Source organism: Myripristis murdjan, chromosome 1, assembly GCF_902150065.1.
Source record: "Myripristis murdjan chromosome 1, fMyrMur1.1, whole genome shotgun sequence".
Lineage (NCBI taxonomy): Eukaryota > Metazoa > Chordata > Actinopteri > Holocentriformes > Holocentridae > Myripristis > Myripristis murdjan.
In genome coordinates, this window is record NC_043980.1 from 1,754,118 (window position 1) to 1,777,947 (window position 23,830).

Here is a 23,830-nt window from a genome sequence, read left to right on the forward strand (position 1 = left end):
GGGTCAGGTGTGCAAGAGCAGAGCTGAAGCTAAAGCCTGCGGGACAGGACAGGGGGGTCTTGAGGAGCTTGTCACTCTAAAAGGTTATTCAGATACAGAGTAATGATATTGCTTATCACATCGGCCACAGCAGATCATTGTTGGTTGTTGTTATCAGCCCTGAAGTTCCATATCGGTGCATTTCTAATTGTAAGAACTAAAAAAAACATTTCAGAGAAGAGTTCGTGCCTCATGTTATCATTCATATCACAAAATTTATCAGGCCTCCTGCCATTCGAATTCTTCACTGAAGGTATGGATAATGTGTGAATATGTCACTGCTCAATATGCTGTGTCATGCTATGAGCTTGCGTCCTGTCATGTCATGTTATATCCAGAATATGACAGGATGACCAGATATTATTTCATTTGAACTCTGCCTCCCAAAACAGACAAAAAAAACCCCAGAGCAAACAAATACAAAATAATGAAAACAACAGGAGTGATTTGGGATGTCATGTACTTTATTATTTATTTATTTATTTATTTATTTCTAAACTTGTGTTATATATATATATGCTGCATTTGCCAGGGTGAATATATTGAACATATTTTGTCCGGTATGGCAGCGTATTTCAGCCAACCAAACATTTCAGTGGCTCAGAGGATCTCTGTTCTGTGGATTTGGATAAGTGAGGTCATCCAAACAGAAACCACACAGACTCAGTTATCACACAGATGTGTATATAAAACTATAGTGTTTTTTACCAGGATAAGAGAAACTTGTGAATGAGTCAAACCAGTGTTATGTAGGAGTACTTGATTGTTTCAGTTTTTAAAGAGCAAAAAGTCTGTCTGTAAATGCATTCAGCCATAGGCCTGCTAGCTGAGCCAGCGTCTGATGTCTACGATGAAATGTAACCAACAAGCTGAAGAGGCATAATCTCAATATACAACAGCACATCTGGTTCAGACAAGCCTGGAGTTCTGTGCTCATGGGACACGGGGAGAGGGCCGGACAGACACCAGCAACATACCGGCTTCATGTTTGGGTCAGTCTGGTCTGCAGGACGCCAACCGTCATCTGGAGTCCTGCTCTGTTCCCACATGAGGCCGGCTGGTGCTGCACCGGCGGTGTCTGGTGGATTCTGTCTGTGGCTGGAGGATAAATCTTGGAGTCCAGGTGTTGTCATGGCTGAACCAGCTGTAACGTTGACATTTTATGGAACTGAGTGCTGCTTGATGCATTGGACATTTGCTGAATGTAGAAGTGGAGCTTCAATTCAGACGAATCTTTCAGTCGTATTCTGCGCAGTGATACTGCAGCAGGCTGGATGCCATCTTTATACCCCTTGACCCACCAATCCCCTCTGATCCCCTATGATACCCCCTGATCCCCTATGATACCCCCGGTAACCTCTCATCCCCTCCGATACCCCCGATAACCTCTGATCCCCTCTGATACCCCCTGATCCCCTATGATATCCCCTGATAACCTCTGATATCGTCTGATACCCTCTGATCCCCCTTGATCCCCTATGATAACCCCTGATACCCTCTGATACCCTCTGATGCCTGCTGACACCCGCTGATACCCTCCAATACCTACTCATACCCTCTAATGTCCTTTGATGATCTCTGATACCCCCTGATGCTTTCTGAACAATATCCTCTGGTACTCCCTGATACTCTCTAATACCCCCATATGCCCTCAGATATCCCTTGATGCCTTCTAATACCCTCTGATGCCCTCTGACACCCCCCAATACCCTCTGACATCTTCCCATGTTCCCTGATACCCTATGGTGCCATGTGGTACCCTCGGATGCCCTCATATATGCCCAAATACCTTCTCATGTCCCTTAATACCCCCTCTCAGATATCCCCCAGTACCCTCTGATACCCTTGTTGGATGCTGTGATGTTTCATACTTGTGCACTGACCTGTTGGCATCCGGATGTTCAGCCGTAAATAAAGAATATAACTGAATAACGTCAGATGATTGGTACTCTGCAGTGCCCTGCGGTATCCTCAGGTGCCCCTCAATATACAGTGTCTCCTGATACTCTGTTATACCCCTGGATGACTTCAGATGGCCTGTGATACCCTCCATAACCCCTGATGTCCCTGAGATGTTCTAATAGCTTTTCATGTCCCTTGATTCCCCTGATGCTGTTATGCCTTGTGGTACCCTCAGATGCCCTCTAATACTCCACAGTACCCTCTGATACCTCATAAATACCTTCCCACATGCCCTGATACCCCCTGATAAGCTCTGAGCAGGGCTGCGTACTGCACTTAGATACTTCTATGGGACTGACTGAATTGCTTCAACACTGTCGAGTATCAAAAGATACCATGGTACCGAGTAAATCTCATCAACATCAGTGAGCCAATAAGCACGCAGCTTGCTTGTACTGAGATCTAATCTAAATGCACCCAGAGACATCATAAAATGTATTTTACAACAATCTTTTTATAAAATTGGAATAAAAAAAATATATTGTTCATGACCCGGTATTGAAGTCAAGGTAGTGCTACCAGGACCGGTATCGAAAATTTCTGAATGAAACTCTGATTCCCCCTGATGATCCCCGATATCTGAATACCCTCTGATATCCACAGGTACCCTCAGATGCTTTCTGATGTCCACCTGTTGCCCTCTGATACTCTCTGATACTCTCTGATACCCACTGGTGCCCTGTGGTACCCTTTGATACCCCACAACACGCTCTGATACTTCTTAATACTTTCCCCTGATACCCCCAATGTTTTCTGATTCCATCTGATACCCCCTGATGCACCGTGGTACCCACAGATGCCCTCTGATACCCCACAGTACCCTCTCAACCTTCTTAATACTTTCTCATGTCCCCTGATACGCCCCAATACCTTCTGATACCCTGTGGTTCCCCTCATTACCCTCTGGTGCCCCCTGTTGGATGCTTCAGGGTTTGGTACTTGTATACTGACCTCCAGTCGTCTGTTAGCATCCTGATGTTCAGCTGTAAATAAAGAATATACCTGACTATAAATGACATCAGTGTGACTCATCTTTTAAACTCTTCCTTTAAAATTTCATATTCCATATATTTTCCAAGTGTGTTTTCATGCATATGTTTTTTTTTTTCTATTAATTTTCAATTCAGTGTGTTCTGTTACTGTTGTGCCCAACTTCAAAATGCTGTAATCCATATGTTTTTCATAATTTTCATTTATATACTGTCTGTTCCCACACAATTTACTCCTGATATATTGGAATTATTTGTTAAATTTATCTGTTCAGTTTCTCAAAATGTATTTATTTTCTATTTTTCTTTATTGTATCCGGTTACTTTTTGCCACTACAATGACCCAGTTTCTCCACAGGATCAATAAATATTAATCTAATAAGTAGATCTGATATATCAACAGAAGCACAAGGCCAGTATCAAAGGATCGGGAGTTACATTGTAATGGATTTCTCATTTTCATCAAATCTGTTTAGTTTGGGGTGAAAGACACCATCTAGCATTATTTAGAACCTGTTGTGCTTGTCTTTGTCACATATTGTCCCTGTCAGGTGGAAAACTTGTATCTCCGCACTGTAAACTGGCTGGGTTTTGCATTCTAGGCTGACATCAGGCCAGTCCTTCAGCTCAACTCAACTTTATTTACACAGCACCTGTCACACAAACATGAGCTCACAGTGCTTCACATCGCAAGACTAAAAGAACACAGACCAAAAAAAAAAAAAAAAAAAACTATGGACAACAATAAATATTAGACTAAAAGCAGACTAAAAATTACAAAAATAAAAACTATAAAAATATGCAAATCAAATACAAATTCAATAAAATACAGTAAAATAAACACAAGGATAAAAATACACATGAAAACAATAATTCAATTGAAAAACTAAGGCTGTTACATTACTCCAAAATAAAAGCCAGACTGACAGGATAGGTTTTCTTAGTTTCCTTTTAAAAACACAGAGCGAGGTTATTCTGGTTTGTTCCACAGTTTGGAGACATAAAAACAGAAGGCAGCCTCAGAGGGGCTTTTATGGGACACATGAGGAACATTTAACAGAGAAGCTGTGGAGAACCTCATTTTTAGCTTTATGAACGACTAAAAAGAACTTAAAAGTCAATTATAAGTGATACAGGTAGTCAGTGCAGGTAATGCGATACCTTTTCCTTTAATTTGGTCAAGATTCTGGCCGCTGAATTTTGGACTAACTGTAGTTTCCTCAGCAGACGTTTTAAAAATCCTGTAAAGAGGGAATTCTGTACGTCTGAACAGTGGCTAATGAAAGCATGGATAAGGATTTTGGCAGCAGCTGATGTTTCCTGTTCATTTAATCAGTGAGAGATGAAATGAGACAGGTTTGCTTTAACTAGGCTTGTCTGAACACTGTTTTTGAACATTTACTTTTATAAAAATTGATTTTTTTTGCCCTCACTCATGTCACGTGGCAATCTTTTGTCAGAGTGAAGGTCCAGTGTCTCTTTCCCCTTCAGTGTGACCAGATATTGTTGACCAATTAAGGCTGGGGGAGCCTAAGTTAAGAGTTGCCTCCCTTAAAATATTGTGGATATTGAAATGTTTGCTATACTCTTGTGTCAGTGGGGACTTTGTTTGTCACTTTGTTTACTCCTTGTTAATTTTCCTGGGACTTTTTGAATGTTGTTTTGCTTCACAGAACCACTGCCCTTTTTTTGCACAGACCTCGGCCTCCTGAGCTTTTCCTCCAGTCAATCAATCAATCAATCAATCAATCAATCTTTATTTATATAGCGTCAAATCACAACAAAGGTTATCTCATGGCGCTTTGCAGGTAGAGCAGGTAAAGACCACGCTCTAGAAATTACAGAAGAAGAAAAAAAAGAAACCCAACAGATTCCCTCGTAAGCATGCTCTTGGCGACAGTGGCAAGGTAAAACTCCCCTTTAACGGGAAGAACCCTCAGGCAGAACCAGACTCAGGTAGAACCAGACTCAGGAAGAACCCTCAGGTAGAACCAGACTCAGGTAGAACCAGACTCAGGAAGAACCCTCAGGTAGAACTAGACTCAGGGTGGGCGGTCATCTACCTCTTCCGGCTGGGTGGGGAGGGGAGAGAGAGAGACAAAGAGACAGAGACAGGGTGATAGGGACAAACTGGGACAGCAGACAACAATAGAAACAGCAGGGTACCTGAACAGGTAGTCTAGATGGAAGTGACACGCAGCATCCAGCCTTCTCGTCAGCAGCTGGATGACCTTCCAGGATGAGCAGGACAGTTTGACCTAGACAAGACACAAAAAGCAAACGAAAGCAAAGGGGCAGAGGACTCTGGAACAATAGCATGCACTGAGTAAAAAGGAGGGGGTATAGAGGAGGACAGGAAGAAGAAGAAGAAAAGAAGAGGGAAGAGGAAGATTAGAAGAGAGGAAAGTGTTCAGAGCATGATATGAAGTCCCCCGACAGTCTAAGCCTATAGCAGCATAACTAAGGGCTGGTCCAGGCAAGGGCGCACATTTAGGAGGGGTCAGGGGGGACAAGTCCCCCCCAATATTTATAAAAGATAGATAGATATTTATACAATTTATAATAGATTTTTATAAAAATAAGATTTTCCTAGTAAACTGATGCATAAAAATGGTAATTGGGTGCATAAAAATCCACCAGAATGCAGGAAATTAAATGTAAGATGCTCAAAATTTCCAGGGGGAGGACCCCCTGACCCCCCACTAAATGTGTCCCCCCCAATGTCTAAGGAAAATTTGTGCCGTTGGGTCCAGGGCAACCTGGGCCAACCCTAACTATAAGCTTTGTCAAATAGGAAAGTTTTAAGTCTACTCTTAAAGGTAGAGAGAGAATCTGCCGTCCGAACTGAGACAGGAAGTTTGTTCCACAAACGTGGAGCCTGGAATTGGAAGGATCTGCCTCCCGTTCTAGTTTTAGAGATTTTGGGAACCACCAATAAACCTGCATTTTGGGAGCGCAGTGCTCTGGCAGGGTGATAAGGAACTATGAGCTCTTTCAGATAAGATGGTGCCTGCCCATTAAGAGCTTTACAGGTGAGGAGAAGAGTTTTAAATTCTACTCTAGATTCTACAGGAAGTCTGTGTGAAGAGGCCAATATTGGAGTAATATGATCTCTTCTCCTAGCTCTAGTCAGCACACGTGCAGCAGCTCAACATCTTCTCAGCATTTGAACTCATCTCTCCGGTGCCAGACAGCCACACTGCAGGCCCACATCCAGTGGCGTCGTTAGGCCTATTTTAGGGGGGCTGAAGCCCCCCTAAAATTTTCTTAAGCGCCCCCCCCCCAAATAATTTGGTGGGGTTTTTTATATATATAATTTTTTTTTTTTTTTTTTTTTTTTTTTTTTTTTTTTTTTTACAAAAAAGTGCAGACAAAATCAATATAAAGACGCAAGAATATGAATTTAAATAAATAATAATATAACCTGTCATTATTCACTTGAATATTATCATAAATCTGTTGGTTTCCCTTCACTTCACAGTGTAAGGTGGAGAGCGCGTCAGTGCTTTGTTATCCAGTCCGTTCCACTTGTTCGTATAGACAACGCCCACATTACTGAAAATCCAGTCCACGTTTTCACTGCTACCTTACACCCCGCCGGCATACACGGTATACGTGCTGCACACAGCCGACAGAGAGCAGCGTTAGGACAACATGAAGCAGGGATATACCGTATTTCACCAATTAATCGCCCGGGTGTTTAATATGCAAAATCAACTTGGACCCCGGGCGTTTAAAAGAACCAAGCGGCTATTCGCTGCAGGCCTTTATTTATTTTTGCACAGACCTGCACCAGGACATTATTGTGATGACAGTTACTGTCCAACATATTTACAGTCGGGCAATTTAAGATTACGGTACACCCTTTTTTTTCTAACGTTAGCTAGCGCTCTTATTTTGACAGAAAACAGAAGTGCCGCACAGTTATTGTGCGGTTAACTGTTTACTGCTGCAAAAATAAGGTGAATAGCCTTATTTTTGGTTACCTCAATATAATGCAAATAATCGCCCCGGCGGTTATTCGGGTGGGCGTTTAATACGCAAAATGAGTGCAGACCCCAGGCGTTTAAAAGAACCAGGCGGCTATTTGCGCCTGGGCGATTAATTGGGGAAATACGGTACACAAGTTTTTCAAGAAAGTAAGTCCTTATCACTGCTGGTAGTAACAGTTAGTTAGCTACAGCCTCCAGCTAACAGCAGAAAGCTCTATATAATTTATCAACTAGGTGCTCCCCATTTTAATAAATAAAAACCTGGCTTGCATAGTGAATTAAATTGTTGGCATGATGTTGATTTCTGTCACTTGTTTTAGCTCTGAAAAAAGGGAGCGGAGCTCCTTGATGTATCACAAATATCAGTACATAATAATGATATACTAATAATAATATCCAGACGCGGCACACCACGTATCGATAATGTCCCGATGGCAGATAGATTAGTATGTCTGCCTGACATGCAGGAGACTGACGGTTCGATTCCCAGTCAGGACAACAAGGTGTTCCTACTTTATTACCTAATTTTGTTGTTGACAAAAACAATAAAGTGATTCTTATTATTCTGCCTGTCATTGGCTAGATGAAACACACAGTGGCATTGAAGGTTTCTGTAACTTTCATTTCTGTGCTCTCACCTAAAACTGAACTGAAAAGTGACCTGGTGACTGTTTGTTATGTTTGTAGCCGCTAGCCTAGCCGTCTCCATATACACTATATTGCCAAAAGTATTCGCTCATCTATCCAAATCATTGAATTCAGGTGTTCCAATCACTTCCATGACCACAGGTGTATAAAATCAAGCACCTAGGCATGCAGACTACTTCTACAAACATTTGTGAAAGAATGGGTCGCTCTCAGGAGCTCAGTGAATTCCAGCATGGTGCTGTAATAGTAATGTAATAGGATGCCACCTGTGCAGTAAGTCCAGTTGTGAAACTTCCTCGCTACTAAATATTCCACAATCAACTGTTAGTGGTACTATAACAAAGTAGAAGCGATTGGGAACGACAGCAACTCAGCCACGGAGTGGTAGGCCACATAAAATCACAGAGCGGGGTCAGTGGATGCTGAGACGCATAGTGCGCAGAGGACGCCAACTTTCTGCAGAGTCAATAGCTTGAGACCTTTAAACTTCATGTGATCTTCAGATTAGCTCAAGAGCAGTGCGTAGAGAGCTTCATGGAATGGGTTTCCATGGCCGAGCAGCTGCATCCAAGCCTTACATCACCAAGCACAATGCAAAGCATCGGATGCAGCGGTGTAAAGCACACCGCCACTGGCCTCTAGAGCAGTGGAGACGCGTTCTCTGCAGTGACGAGTCACGCTTCTCCGTCTGGCAATCTGATGGACGAGTCTGGGTTTGGTGGTTGCCAGGAGAACGGTACTTGTCTGACTGCATTGTGCCAAGTGTAAAGTTTGGTGTAGGAGGAATTATGGTGTGGGGTTGTTTTTCGGACGTTGGGCTCGGCCCCTTAGTTCCAGTGAAAGGAACTCTTAATGCTTCAGCATACAAAGACATTTTGGACAATTTCATGCTCCCAACTTTGTGGGAACAGTTTGGAGATGGCCCTTCCTGTTCCAACACGACTGTGCACCAGTGCACAAAGCAAGGTCCATAAAGACATGGATAAGCGAGTTTGGTGTGGAAGAACTTGACTGGCCTGCACAGAGTCCTGACCTGAACCCGATAGAACACCTTTGGGATGAATTAGAGCGGAGACTGCGAGCCAGGCCTTCTTGTCCAACATCAGTGTGTGACCTCACCAATGCGCTTTTGGAAGAATGGTCAAAAATTCCCATAAACACACTCCTAAACCTTGTGGAAAGCCTTCCTAGAAGAGTTGAAGCTGTTATAGCTGCAAAGGATGGGCTCGCATCATATTAAATCCTATGGTTTAAGAATGGGATGTCACTCATGTTCATATGTGTGTGAAGGCAGCCGAGCGAATACTTTTGGCAATATAGTGTATTTCAAAGGGACCGTTAGCTCCGCAGCTAACGCTACTTATTGAGTATGTATTTTAAAAGTCTGGTGCTGGGTGCTTATATTGATTTGAAATGAACCGGAATGAATGTCAAATCCGAGATTATTGCATTGCATTGCATTGTATTATATTGACAAATGAAATGATATATTGATGCATGTTGCTTTTAATTGATTGATTGACTGATTGATCTTTATTATTATTGTATCACAATACAACGAAATTTTGTTTGGAGAAATCGATTCAGATTCAGATTTAAACAAGGATTTGTGTGGTATACTTTGTCGCCATGGCCTTCCTATGTGCAGTTTGGGCTCATTCTTCATTCATGCTGATAGGCACCTGCACTTACTGATCTGAAATAGATGCCTAAAAGGCGTTATCAATATGGCCATTAAGTGAACAGGCTTGGCCTAAAAGGACTTTGATAGAACTACATGAGTGCTTTCAATTCCAGTGAGCCGCATACTAGGCCTATTGACCCTAGTTAAGCATACACCCTTAATTGATTATACAGTGACTTGAATGCCTTATGTTTTAAGTCTAAATTTTGATATTATAAGTCTCTTAAAAGTCCCCTAAAGCCACTATTTAAGGGGTTGTTTTTCAAAAATTTCTTATGAATATGAAACATTTCAGTCAAGGTGCACCTTATATGACTTATTTAACTTTAGCTTTTATTTAAGAGTCAAGATTAGAAAGTGGAGAAAGCCAAGAGACATATATATGAGCCAAATTAGCCAAATTTAAAGAATAGACTGAAGTAAGAAAAAAAAAAAATCTATTGGTGGCCTAAGACTTTTACACTGTACAGTATCTTTGTTAAATCTGTCCAAAAATGTTGAAAAGCAATTTCTCAGTCTTTGTTTTCTGTCTGTGAAATTTTGTGCTTGCGCGTGTTCACTCACATCCTGTGCATCTCCTGGGGCTAAGCCCCCCCTGTCCTTTAAACCTAGTGACGCCCCTGCCCACATCCATGCAGCCTCACTGACTGGAATGCCACACTCGCTCACCAAAACAGAAGCTGGCAGGTTTTCACACAGCAGCAACATGTTGTGTTGAAAATGACACTTCCTCTGTGAGAACAAACTGTAAATTAAAGTCCTCACAGACACAGATGTCACACTTTCTCTGAGTCTCTGGAAGTCTCTTGCAGGGACGGAGCTCCATTCCTCCAGACGATCGGGGAAATTATATTATTATCATTTTATTAATACATTATATTATCAGATATTATAGCAGGACTGCAGGTCATAAAGCCTCATTACAAAGACATCCATCAGGAGGTCATGACAGTGTGGATACCAGACAGAAAATGAAAATGAATCCACATTTTTGCGAAGATCTGGGCTTTTAAAGGCTGTGGTCTTAAACAGCCCAAATGATGAACAGCCTACTTCAGTTTAATGGTTGTTTGCAATAAATTGCTTATTCAATTTTTTTTTTTTTTTTTTGTCTCACTCCCATTTCTTCTTTTTGCATTTTGAAGCTCTACTTAGAACCTTCTTAAGATCCAACAGTGCAAAATGTAAATTCTTGCAATTTTTCAACTGGTCTTAAAATTTTGATCAGGAGTGTATTTCTCAGCTGTTTACAGTGTTGGCATGGAGGACAAGAAGCTCTGGAATGAGAACACCTCAAAACTGTGGATTTCAAAGCCATTTCTAAAAGTTCAGAAGCCTGCTGTTCACTTTGATATTCTCTGGATGGATGAAAAGGATTGAGAGAACTTCCATTCCTGTCCACCCGGTGGCGCTCACGCTCCATAAACAGAATGTGAGAGTGAAAGCAGAGCCTGGTGCTGCTTTGAACGGGCCGTGCTGCTCCCTCTGTGCTGAAAGTTGAGATTGTCCATGTTGCTGCTGTGAAGCAGCTGGACTCCACTGGACTGGCCGCTCTCCCTGCAGCTCAGGACAAGTCCTTCATCCTGAGCAGCCCCTTCATGTCTCTGACAGCTTCTACGCTCTCAGCTGGGATGTGGCTCTGACGTTTCCACACTGTGACACTGAAGTCATGAGGAAGTGACTGCAGCCTCGGAGCAACAGGAGAAGCAGCGGCGTCTTCTCTCTCTGGGTTTCCTCTCCACATGAAGCTGGAAAGTCTCTTGGATTTGATGTGGATGTGATTCAGCAGGTAAAGACCCGACCAGGGATCAGTACAGATGTTTGCTGAACAGGCTCCTTCATTGTGTTTCAAAACTGGAGGACTGAGAGCAGACTGGGACCAGGAGATGTGGAAAGGCTTTCAAAATGGGATTTCCATGATTCCACATCTTAATCTTCATTAAGTCATAATATTTAATGTTGACTTAGGACAAAATCAGCTTTGTCTAAAATGTTTTATGTGTGTGTTTTACTGGGGGCCAAAGTCTGCGTCAGGTAGATTGTAAACAGGAACAGATCAAAGTTCAATTTTTCTGCTATTTATCCACCAAGAGAGGGTGTGCCAGAGGATTCAAAGTCCTCTGTAGATGAAGCTGCTCAGCGGGTTTGATGTAAAGGGCGGCTGCTCTGAGTGTTACGTCCACTCTGTATATGTGACATGGTGCTGACAGGAAGACAGCACACATCCTGTCATGGAAAGCTTGTTGTCATCAATCAGCCGCTGTGTTTGTGTCAAGGTGTCGGCTCGGCTATGGATGTGTGTGAGGAGAGAGAGGAGGGGCTCCCTGCCTCTAAGAGACCTGGACCTGGACCTGGACCTCGACCTGAGCCCAGCTGTGTGTCCATGAAGAGTGACTGGTCTATGAATAAACCTGTTCAATTTAAAGATAGAGATGATTCTGAGAATACGTAAGTCATTATTATCTGAGTATGTTAGTGTTCCTAAGAAAGTAAAACAGTTTTGTTCATAGAGACACAGATCCCTTCACTGTGTTCATGATGTTTCTATCAGGATCCAGCAGGAGAGACCAGACTCCCCTGGACCCAGCTGTGTGTCCTTCAAGAGCGACGGATCTATGGGTCAACTTATTAGCTTCAAAGACACACAGCCCTCTGCTGATGATGGGTAATTATTTAAAGATCCAGAATGGGTTCGGCCCCTCAGACTCTGTTGACTGAGTTTCCTCTTTCAAAATGTTAATACAATTCTGAGAACACCTACTGCAAAAGGAGACAGACAACGGCCAGTTGAATTCTTTTACTTGCAAGGAGTGAGTAGCTTACCACGTTGGGCAGCAACCTCTCACTGAGGAACGTGTTCACGTCAGCAGTTATCTATTCTATTCTAACAGGAAATGAATCCTTATATGGTAATCTTCAACAGTTCAGCTAAAACACAAGGATACAAGGATACAAGGAAGTTGTCATATTACACTCTCACTTGGGTGAAGAGTGGAAAACTACTGTCTGCACTCTTTCAAACAGTGTCATGGAAATAATGGTAATATCATAATGCAATTTCTATGACACAAAACATCACATCCAATAATCAGAGCAGCTTCTAACATGGAGTTCATTTTGTGTTCCAGCCAGGATTCATCCTGACAGAGCACAGCACCTTCAATCACGTGTGTGTGTGTGTGTGTGTGTGTGTGTGTGTGTGTGTGTGTCCTCCTCAGAGTCCAGCAGCAGAGCTCAGAGGATCCCAGTGGTCAGTCTGCCCAGGAGCATCAAACACACCTGGCCTCCATATTTCTGGTGTGTAAATGCAGCGATATGACACCAGAGCGAGTGCTGTTCTACTGAACATCAGCTCTCATGGAACGCCTCTTGTCCAATCAGATTGCTCCACTGGCACTAACTGTTGTATAATGAACAACAAGGTCCAAACTGAGCAGCAGCTCAGCTCATAATCGTCTCCATGCTGCACTTTGGACTTTCAGGCTCTTCAACCTGGATCTGATTTTGTGTTTTGGGTCCAAATTTCAAAATGGAACTTGAATTCTTTGATTTTTCTGTTGCAGCTGCTGGAGGAGAACATCAACACCTTTGTGAAGAAGGAGCTGAAAAACCTGCAGAGGTCTCTGAGTCCAGATTACCCAGAATGCTCAGAGAGGCAGAGGGAGGATGAGGAGGTGTTGGACGGTGAGGAGGAAGAGCAGAGGAGGAGCAGCAGGGAGGCTTTTCTGCAGATCACACTGCACCTCCTGAGGAGAATGAAGCAGGAGGAGCTGGCTGAGCATCTGTGGAGCAGTAAGAGGCTTTTAACTCCTTTAACAGGATGGAGAGGAGGAATGATGGGAAAACTGAATGTTTGCATTTGTAACCTCTGCTGGAAATACAGACATTTCTAAAACAAGAGCTCAGCAATCCCAGATTGGAAGGGAAATGAGCACAATCCTCATGGAGAACCTGGTTAAAGTGTTGATTTGTTCATATTTGTGTAAAATGCTGAACACAAAGTTGACATGGAAAATGTTGCCTTTCACATTTGGCTGCAGACAGTCAGGACTGGTTTTTCCACCAGCAGCTATGAGCTAAATGGATGCCATGCAGCCACAACTCAGATGCATTTACCAGCAAATATTCACATTTCTCTCATTAATGTGACATTCACTTACTGATGTTTTTGTTGTTTGTTCATTCAGAAACTGCGGCTGCAGCGTGCCAACGTGAACTCAGATCTAAGCTGAAGAAGAAGTGTGAGTGTATATTTGAGGGGATTGCTAAAGCAGGAAACCCAACACTTCTGAATCAGATCTACACAGAGCTGTACATCACAGAGGGAGGGAGTGGAGAGCTCAATGAGGAACATGAGGTCAGATGGATTGAAACAGCAGCCAGGAAACCAGCCACACCAGAAACACCAATCACATGTGAGGACATCTTTACACCTTTGCCTGGAAGAGATGGACCAATCAGAACAGTGATGACAAAGGGAGTGGCTGGCATTGGGAAAACAGTCTTAACACAGAAGTTCACTCTGGACTGGGCTGAACACAAAGCCAACCAGCATGTCCACTTCACATTTCCATTCACTTTCAGAGAGCTGAATCTGCTGAGAGGGAAAAAGTTGAGCTTGGTGGAACTTGTTCATCACTTCTTCACTGAGACCAAAGAAGCAGGAATCAGCAGGTTTGAGCAGTTCCAGGTTGTGTTGATCTTTGACGGTCTGGATGAGTGTCGACTTCCTCTGGACTTCAGCAACAACCAGATCCTGACTGATGTTACAGAGTCCACCTCAGTGGACGTTCTGCTGACAAACCTCATCAAGGGGAACCTGCTTCCCTCCGCTCATCTTTGGATAACCACACGACCCGCAGCGGCCAATCAGATCCCTCCTGAGTGCGTTGGCATGGTGACAGAGGTGAGAGGTTTCACTGACCCACAGAAGGAGGAATACTTCAGGAAGAGATTCAGAGATGAGGAGCAGGCCAGCAGAATCATCTCCCACATCAAGACGTCCCGAAGCCTCCACATCATGTGCCACATCCCAGTCTTCTGCTGGATCACTGCTACAGTTCTGGAGGACGTGTTGAAAACCAGTGAGGGAGGAGACCTGCCCAAGACCCTGACTGAGATGTACATCCACTTCCTGCTGGTTCAGTCCAAAGTGCAGAATGTCAAGTATCATGGGAGAGCTGAGACAGATCCAGTCTGGACTCCAGAGACCAGGAAGAAGATCCTGTCTCTGGGAAAACTGGCTTTTGAGCAGCTGGAGAAAGGCAACCTGATCTTCTATGAAGCAGACCTGGCAGAGTGTGGCATTGATATCAGAGCAGCCTCAGTGTACTCAGGAGTGTTCACACAGATCTTTAAAGAGGAGCGTGGGCTGCACCAGGAAAAGGTTTTCTGCTTCGTCCATCTGAGCCTTCAGGAGTTTCTGGCTGCTGTTCATGTCTTTCTGACATTCATCAACTCTGGAGTCAATCTGCTGTCAGAAGAGCAATCAGCCTCCTGGTGGTCTGTACTGTTCAGCAAGAAATCTGAACTAAAACTCCTCCTCCAGAGTGCTGTGGACAAGGCCTTACAGAGTCCAAATGGACACCTGGACTTGTTCCTGCGCTTCCTCCTGGGACTTTCACTGCCGACCAATCAGATTCTCCTACGAGGCCTGCTGACACAGACAGGAAGTAGCTCACAGACCAATCAGGAAACAGTTGAGTTCATCAAGGAGAAGATCAGGGAGAATCCCTCTCCAGAGAGAAGCATTAACCTGTTCCACTGTCTGAATGAGCTGAATGACCATTCTCTAGTGGAGGAGATCCAACAGTACCTGAGATCAGGACGTCTCTCCACAGAGGAACTGTCCCCTGCTCAGTGGTCAGCTCTGGTCTTCATCTTACTGTCATCTCAAGAAGATCTGGAGGTGTTTGACCTGAAGAAATACTCTGCTTCAGAGGAGGCTCTTCTGAGGCTGCTGCCAGTGGTCAAAGCCTCCAGGAAATCTGTGTAGGTTCATAGAAAACTGGACATGTTTAACACATGATGCTTTCTACTCAAGAGAGAGAAAAATTACAGCTGTTTTCTTCTTCTTTGATTCCTCCTCAGGCTGAGTGTGTGTAATCTGTCAGAGAGAAGCTGTGCAGCTCTGGCCTCAGTTCTCAGCTCCCAGTCCTCTAGTCTGAGAGAGCTGGACCTGAGTAACAACGATCTGCAGGATTCAGGAGTGAAGCGTCTCTCTGCTGAACTGGAGAGTCCACACTGCAGACTGGAGGCTCTCAGGTCAGTGTTGTTGAATGTTTAAAGGTTGACCTGGTGAGTTTAACATCAGGATTTAACAGCTAATTTACTTTCCATTCCCACTGGAATGGAAATCACTGAACTTTTGTGAATCAGTCTTCTTCTCACCCAACTTTACATACAGAATATTTAAACACTGACTGTCAGAGCTCATATGAATGACATTAGATACTAGAGAGTAACATTTCTATGTCTCTATATCTTTCCTCAGGCTGATTGGCTGTAATCTGTCAGAGAGAAGCTGTGCAGCTCTGGCCTCAGTTCTCAGCTCCCAGTCCTCTAGTCTGAGAGAGCTGGACCTGAGTCACAACGATCTGCAGGATTCAGGAGTGAAGCGTCTCTCTGCTGGACTGGAGAGTCCACACTGCAGACTGGAGGCTCTCAGGTCAGGATTCCTCAACCTGCTCAACACATGACCAGTTCAGTCCTGATTTCCATGCAGCTTCATTTCACTGAACACATTCCTAAGCTGTGTAGGTTTTTGTGAAAACACAAAGCAGATGATGTGGTGGACTGATTGTGTTTGTGATGGTGTGCAGGCTGTCAGGCTGTCTGCTCACACAGGAAGGCTGTGCTTCTCTGGCCTCAGCTCTGAGCTCCAACCCCTCCCATCTGGGAGAGCTGGACCTGAGCTACAATCATCCAGGAGACTCAGGAGTGAAGCTGCTCTCTGCTGGACTGGAGGATCCAACCTGGAGACTGGAGGCTCTCAGGTATGGAGAGACACACACAATGTCTTCTAGAGGCCTGAGGAGTATTGTTTCATGTTGAATGGTGGATATGAGTGACGTGTTCTGCTAAATCCTTCATAGGGAAGGTTATTTACTGCCCATGTTTCCATCCTCAAAGAGAATCTGCTGCTCTGACTCTGTTTCTTCCTCCAGGGTGGACCATGGTGGAGAGCAGTGGTTGAAACCAGGCCTGAGGAAGTGTAAGTGTGGATTTAGTTTGATTCATCAACACAAAACCTTCAGCTGTTTAGATGGTGCAGCTGCAGTTTCTGCTCTTTGTTCTCAGCTGCTTTTACCTGCTGAACCAAACACAAACAGATCTGATGCTCCACTGCAAACATGATCACAGTTTCTCCATTAGATTTTTACACATTTCTCTCAAAGCAGTTCAGTGTGCTAGAAATGAGAAAAACTTCATTTTATTATACAATTAAAAAAAACTGATACACTGCAATAACTTTTTTCATTTTTTACAATGAAGATTATGCATGAAGCATTTTGTGTATGTAGTTTACACCAAGTGAATATAACTTAAAAATAATTCTAACAGGGAAATCTCCACATCTCTATGAAGCAATATATGAAGTGTCAATGTAGTTTAGTTTGTGTATAAATGGCTCTTCCAGATGTAAAGTGAATTTCCACAGCAGTTTGTGACGTCCATCCATTCAGATCCTGCTGTGAATGAAGAAGAATAAGAAGAATAAGAATCACTTTATTGTTACTGTTATGGTTAACAACAAAATTAGGTGCAATCCTTCAGTGCAGTATAGAAAAACATAATAAATAATAAAAATGAGTTTTAAAAACAGTCACGCACACACATACACTCCTTGACATTCCAATATTTCACAGCTGACACAACGTGTCTTCATCAATGAGTTACAAATCAATAATCAAACTGTTAATAAATCAGCAGATAATAACCACAGCAGGTCTGTTGTGTCTTGTTCTCTCCATCAGATTCCTGTGAACTCAAACTGGACACAAACACAGCAAACAGAAACCTCGTCCTGTCTGAGGACAACAGGAAGGTGACAGCAGTGGAAGAGGAGCAGCCATATCCTGATCACCCAGAGAGGTTTGACTACCGGTGGCAGATCCTGTGTAGTGATGGTCTAACTGGTCGCTGCTACTGGGAGGTCGAGTGGAGAGTAGAAGTTTCTATAGCAGTGACTTACAGAGGAATCAGCAGGAGAGGAGACAGTGATGACTCTGCGCTTGGATTTAATGAAAACTCCTGGAGTCTGTACTGCTATAATGTAGGATTTACTGCCAGACACAATAACAGAACAACAGTCATCCCTGCCCCCTCCTCCTCTAAGAGAGTGGCAGTGTATCTGGACTGGCCTGCTGGCTCTCTGTCCTTCTACAGCGTCTCCTCTGACACACTGATCCACCTCCACACCTTCAACAGCACCTTCACTCAGCCTCTGTACCCGGGGTTTAAGGTTGGGTTTGGCTCCTCAGTGTCTCTGTGTGAGATCTGAGGAGTGAGAGTCGCATCTTCACACTGCTGATCAGAGACAGCTGCTGACATGACAGTTCACTGCAGAGACATTTTTATAAACTTATTGAACTATTTACAAGCAGAAAAAAAACTCAGGAACAATCAGAATCAGAAATACTTTATTGATCCCTGAGGGGAAACTGGGTCAGTGTCAAATGCTCAACTTCTCAAGAGAAGAATTCAATTTTAAGAAATGTAAAAATATGTGCCTTCGAATTTGTTGTGTGTGATCCTATCCATTACTGCTACTGTATTCGCCCAGTTGACCAATCGTGCTTAAGACTAATGTAAGAACCGCCCACCTCATTAACATATGACACAGAAATACATAAATAAATAAATGTAGAAATAAATGAAGGAATAAATAATTGAATAAATGTAGAAATAAATAAATGTACATAATGTATGTATGTATGTATTATGTATGTACATACATAAACAAATAAATAAATGCATGACTAAAAATATAAATAAATAAATAAATGTAGAAATAAATGTAGCTAGTTATACAGTCTTAGTCCAGTGACAGAAACAAACGCTGAAGAATATGGCACGAAAACAAATTTCAGGTTTTTTCAGGAAACCACCACCTGTGAAAAAAAGCACCACCGCAACCATGACAACGGAGAGCAGCCGGGGAGAGGCAGCTTAAAGTAAGAGCATGGTGCCGCCACGCACTTTCTTCTTCTTCTTCTTCTTTCTTCAGTTAAATGTCACTGTATTTTTGCAAAATGGTTGGGTTGGAGACTGCAGGGCTCTTAAGTCTCACGCATTGGGCGTGAGACACACACATTTGAATGAAATGCTGTTTTGTGTGGAATATGAACGTAGATAAGATAAGATAAGATATTCCTTTATTAGTCCCACGGTGGGGAAATTTCACGCATCACAGCAGCAAAGTGGATAGCAAGATACGAAGCACAATTTACACAATAAACAGTATATACAGATAACAGTAATATCTGGCAAAGGCAAAGAAGATTTTTAGACTACAGCAGAGCACTGACATAGATTGTGTAACAAAGCAAAGAGTTGCCACTCCGCTCTATTTTCACTGGCTAACAGCAGCACACTGGCTTAGCTTGTCTATTCAGAGAAGAAGTATCACTTCGGCTTATTTTTCAATCTATGTTATCACATGCATACTACTGCTCATTCACTGGTAGCTGAATTGTTAGGTCTGTTTGATAAGTAATTTACATTTTTAAAATAATAATAATAATAATAATAATTCAACATATTGTTATCTGACAATAAAGTAATACATTTCAGTCTATTTATTCATATTTAAAATGTATTTTAAATAGGCCCATAAGCTCAGAGTTTTTTTTTCAAAAAAAAAAAAAAAAAAAAAAAATCACAGCACCCCCTGTTCAAAATTACTTAATGGCCCTGTAAGTTTGGATAAACAGCTGAACGAGGAAGACAAGACAGAAGAGAAAAAGGAGAGATACACGAGAGTGACGAGTGAAGAGCTGGATCAGCTGAGAGGTCAGGAAATGAAGTCGGTACGGCCCGGTCAACGTCTTGTGCCGACAAATGTCTACAAGACTACCTGACAAACACCGGGCAAACAGCTGATTTCTCACCTGTAAGGAAACAAGAGCTGAACAAGATCCTCCGTGAATTTTAATTTCTATAATAAAGTGCCTCAGCAGATTCAGCACCACGGACAGTACCCGCTGAGGCAGATTCAGCACCACGGACAGTACCCGCTGAGGCAGATTCAGCACCACGGACAGTACCCGCTGAGGCAGGTTCAGCACCACGGACAGTACCTGCTGAGGCAGGTTCAGCACCACGGACAGTACCTGTCAGATTTTCCACAGAGATGTGAGGCTGTAACTTTGTTCTTGTTATTAATGTGTTAATGTGGTCAGTTATTAATTAGCCTATTAATCGTTATTAATTTGTTTAGTCTTTATGAGTTTCCTGGGCCATTGATTTAATTCATTTGTCAATTTATTTGCATCTGTACATTGAAATGAACATTTAATAAATCAACACATCTGTGAAAGCTGTGGTCTTTATTTAAGAGGTAAATTGATAACAGCCTGAAAAGGTGATTCTATAACTCTGTTCAGCCTTAATGTGACTGCTTACTGTCCTTACTTTTGCTGCTTAGCCACATTAATCGGAGCTGACGTTAAATTGGAGTGACACACCCCGAGCTGAAATAAAACATCTGCCGGTGAGTTTATGAAAAGACAGATGTTTGTTGTGGCGCCGACACTGGAAAGCAGTAGCCTGTATTTAAATATAACTGTTCATATCAGTTGGTTGTAGATAAAGATCAGCTGTGTTGCTGAGTCGTTGTCACGGCAACTGTTAGATTAAAAATGACTGAGAAGTCGGCAGCAGTATAACTATCAGTCCATGGAAAAAATTTTTTCCAGCGGATATTCTAGTTACAACATGATTGAGCTAGCAGAGCAGTTTTGTTTTGCTATGTTTGGTATTTAGGTATTGTATATTTGGAAGTTTGCCGGCTAGCTCGGCGGAAGTTTCTAGTGCGCCCACTTCCGGTTTCTTCCCAAATCCGAATAACGAATCCGAAGGTTTTTTTTTTTTTAAAGCCCTCATCCGAACCCGAATACAAATAGTGCAACGGCTGTACACCCCTAGTGCAGAGTAGGACGCACTTCTAAATACACACACCTCCTGTCCGGGTAGTAAATCATTTGCTTCAGTTTACAACAGTACTGGTCTTTGCAGAAAAAAGAAAAAAGAATTTCTGTCTATTGTGGAAAGCAAAAACATCATATCTCTGTGCCAGCCTCCTACACCAGTCGCCTCCCGACAACCCTGCCGGTGTGGGCTTGTCCATCAGCTGGAAGGTGAGCCACGCCCACTTCAGGTCAGCAGGTCAAAACAGGTTCATGACATCAGCGCAATAGCCTATGCATTATCGCCCTCTTGTGGTCAGTGATAGAAATTAATTGCCCACAGACTGAAAGTCAATAATTAGACAGAATAATAATATTTTTATTAGGGAAGGGACAGATACAGGAAAGGGACAGATGCAGGAAATCATTCCTGCCACAAGCCATCACACTGTACAATAACTCACACCTGTCTGACAGACACAACTCACACCTGTCTGCTGTATAGTTCTGTTTTTAACACTCCACTAATCAGCACCTTTATTTATTATCCATTACTCAGCACCTTAACTGTTTATTTATTATCCATTACCCAGCACCTTAACTGTTTATTTATTATCCACTACCCAGCACCTTAACTGTTTATTTATTATCTATATATTACATCCTAGGTTAATATACATTCATACTGTTTTTCATACTGACTGGAGGGGAAGTGGTGATTCCATGGGGCCGAACCAAGTCGGACAGTTCCTGAATCGCAGTACCGGGCGTCGGGTTCTGCCACTTGGTTCCTGGTTTCATGGTTTCATGCTAACTCTGTTCCGTACCATCTGTAGATTTCATATTTATTTATTACCATCTGTATATTTTCACATCTCATATCTTAAATTCTTAGGTTAGTCCTTGTTGTATATATATAGTCTTTATTGTATATAATTCTGCTTAATTTTATTTTATTTTTGTGTTTCTATTGATGCTGCTGTAACACAAGAATTTCCCAGTTTGGGATCAATAAATTAAATCTATCTATCTATTATGTGACAGTGGCGGGCCACAGAAAAATGACGCACGGGCCGTGGGTTGAGTAGCCCTGATGATGATGATGATGAACATAATGGTGTGGCCTTCACACTCACCATGTCTCAACCCAGCTGAACAACTGTGAACTCTCCATCATCATCACCATCATCACCATCATCATCATCATCATCATCATCATCATCATCATCAAAACACCAAATGAGGACAAACCTTTTTTTTTTTTACCCTCCACCCCTCCAGGAGGGTTCCAGACACCAAAATGAACGCATTGCATGCTGGGTGTTAGACAGGATGTATACTGTACTTGTGAAGGGCTCACAGCACTGCTGAGTCATGATGATGAATAGGACATAACACAAAAAAAAAAAGAAATCACTACTTTACTTTGATTTGTAACCCGTCTGCATGACACACACTGGTCGAGCACAGGAGTGTGTTCAGTGAAAGACTGATGGTGGAGTGTCAGACAGCCTGACTGAACTGCACACTGCTAAAATGTTGATTTAACCATCAAACTGTGCAAAACTTTATACCTGCAGGACTTGACAACAGTTCAACATAGAAATATGCGTAAATGATGGATGTAGCTATGTAGGTATACTTTTTACATATGCTCAGTTTCTTATTTCTATTTGTTGTTTATTGTTGTAATATTTTGTAGGATTAATGTACAAATTTAGACATAATGCACATAGTTTACTCTTTACAAATTTCTACAGCACATAGTTTTTTTTTTTTTTTTAAATGTCTTATTCATTTCTCCTCTCTTGAGAATTTGAGCAACTACAGCTGACCTAATTTCCACCTTGGGGGATCAATGAAGTATTTCTGATTCTGGCTCTGATATAACCAGATCAATTTCTCTTTGTTTAACTTTTGCTCTTGCTCTACAGCTCCCTCCTCTGTTTGCGTACAGCTTATTTTTTTTCCCCACACTTTATAAATACACACTACTGTATGTCTCTAAGACAAAGAATCCTTTATTGTCACTGTTAACATTAGATAGATAGATAGATAGATAGATTTATGGATTAAGACGAATAAAACAGCAATCCATAGGATGACATGCAAAAGTACAAAACTTATTTCCAGCATGGTCCTTGGTGTTACATACAAGAAACAAAATAGACAAGAAACAGAGAAAGTCAAGACAGAGGACATACAAAAATAGGTGGGAACAGAAGACATCCCAATAAAACAAATAACAATTAAAAAGCAGTAAAACTATCTAGAATCAATGCACATTCACCTTCTTCCATAAAAGCTGCTTGACCTGCCTTTTAAAAATTTCTCTAGATGTTAGGGGTCTTATGGCAGTGGGCAAACAATTCCATGCCATGATCCCAGTGTAGAAAATATAATTTTTAACTGCATTATTACACACTCTGGGGACAACGCAGGAGCGGATACTGGCCCTCGTGTTATGACCATGGTGTGTGTGGACCATGGTAACATCAGAGCATAAGTATTTGGGAGCCTGCCCATTTACAATGCTAAACATATGGTTTAGCTTTTGTTGTTCCACTCTTAGGTGAACAGGAAGTAGACCAGCTCTTGCAAGCTCCTCCCTGCCAATATGAGTACGAGGGGGTGCATTTAACAGGTACCGAATAACATTGTTTTGCATCACTTGGAATTTGTTTGTAAGTTTCACAGTCAGCCCAGAAAACCATGAAGAACACGCAAAATCCACATGACATTGAATCAGAGTTACTACCAATAATTTCTTCACAGAAAACTCAAACAACTTGGTTTTGCGATACAAAAACTTCAACTTACTGGCACATTTAGCTAACACTTTGGCCAGTCACCAACATTACTGTGAGAATTGGTTTAGCAGCTCTACAGGCAGCGAAAGCAGACATTATATAAATAAAAACAGTGTAATAACAATATATACAGTAATAAACAATATATACAGTAACAAAGAGAAAATATGTACAGTGTAGAAAAAATAGATATAATAAATACTCTAGTCAAAAGAAAAAATATATATCTTTTAAACAGCAGCTATGAAGGCGATTTGAAGTGTAAAACAAATGTGACATGTAGTGTGTGTGTGTGTGTGTTTTATTGAACAATGAACAATTAAGCAACACACACACACACACACACACACACACACATATATATATATATATATATATCTATATCTATATACACTACTCACAAAAAGTTAGGGATATTCGGCTTCCGGGTGAAATTTCAGGATGAACCTAAAATGCATTCTAACCTTTACAGGTGAACTTAATGTGACCTTCTGTAAACTTTTGAATGCACATGTCCAACTGTTCAGTGTTTCAGTACTTTTTGCACAAGTTGCTGTTCATTAACAAGGAGTTTAAT

General features: G+C 42.1%; 2 protein-coding genes across 2 annotated transcripts in view; one reads left to right on the forward strand and one right to left on the reverse strand.

Moving 5' to 3' along the window:
* Positions 1–23,830, reverse strand: part of LOC115356978 (mitogen-activated protein kinase kinase kinase kinase 3-like) — a 102,761-nt gene that overhangs the window by 52,705 nt on the left and 26,226 nt on the right. The gene's annotated exons all lie outside the window — the stretch shown is intronic.
* Positions 10,681–23,830, forward strand: part of LOC115357060 (NLR family CARD domain-containing protein 3-like) — a 16,410-nt gene continuing 3,260 nt past the window's right edge. Inside the window, exons 1-9 of the mRNA XM_030048410.1 lie at positions 10,681–10,746; positions 12,546–12,611; positions 12,878–13,106; positions 13,502–15,305; positions 15,405–15,578; positions 15,808–15,981; positions 16,481–16,527; positions 17,291–17,806; positions 23,016–23,087. Coding sequence (XP_029904270.1) covers positions 10,681–10,746; positions 12,546–12,611; positions 12,878–13,106; positions 13,502–15,305; positions 15,405–15,578; positions 15,808–15,981; positions 16,481–16,527; positions 17,291–17,806; positions 23,016–23,087 — 3,148 coding nt within the window. The remainder of the gene's footprint in view (positions 10,747–12,545; positions 12,612–12,877; positions 13,107–13,501; positions 15,306–15,404; positions 15,579–15,807; positions 15,982–16,480; positions 16,528–17,290; positions 17,807–23,015; positions 23,088–23,830) is intronic.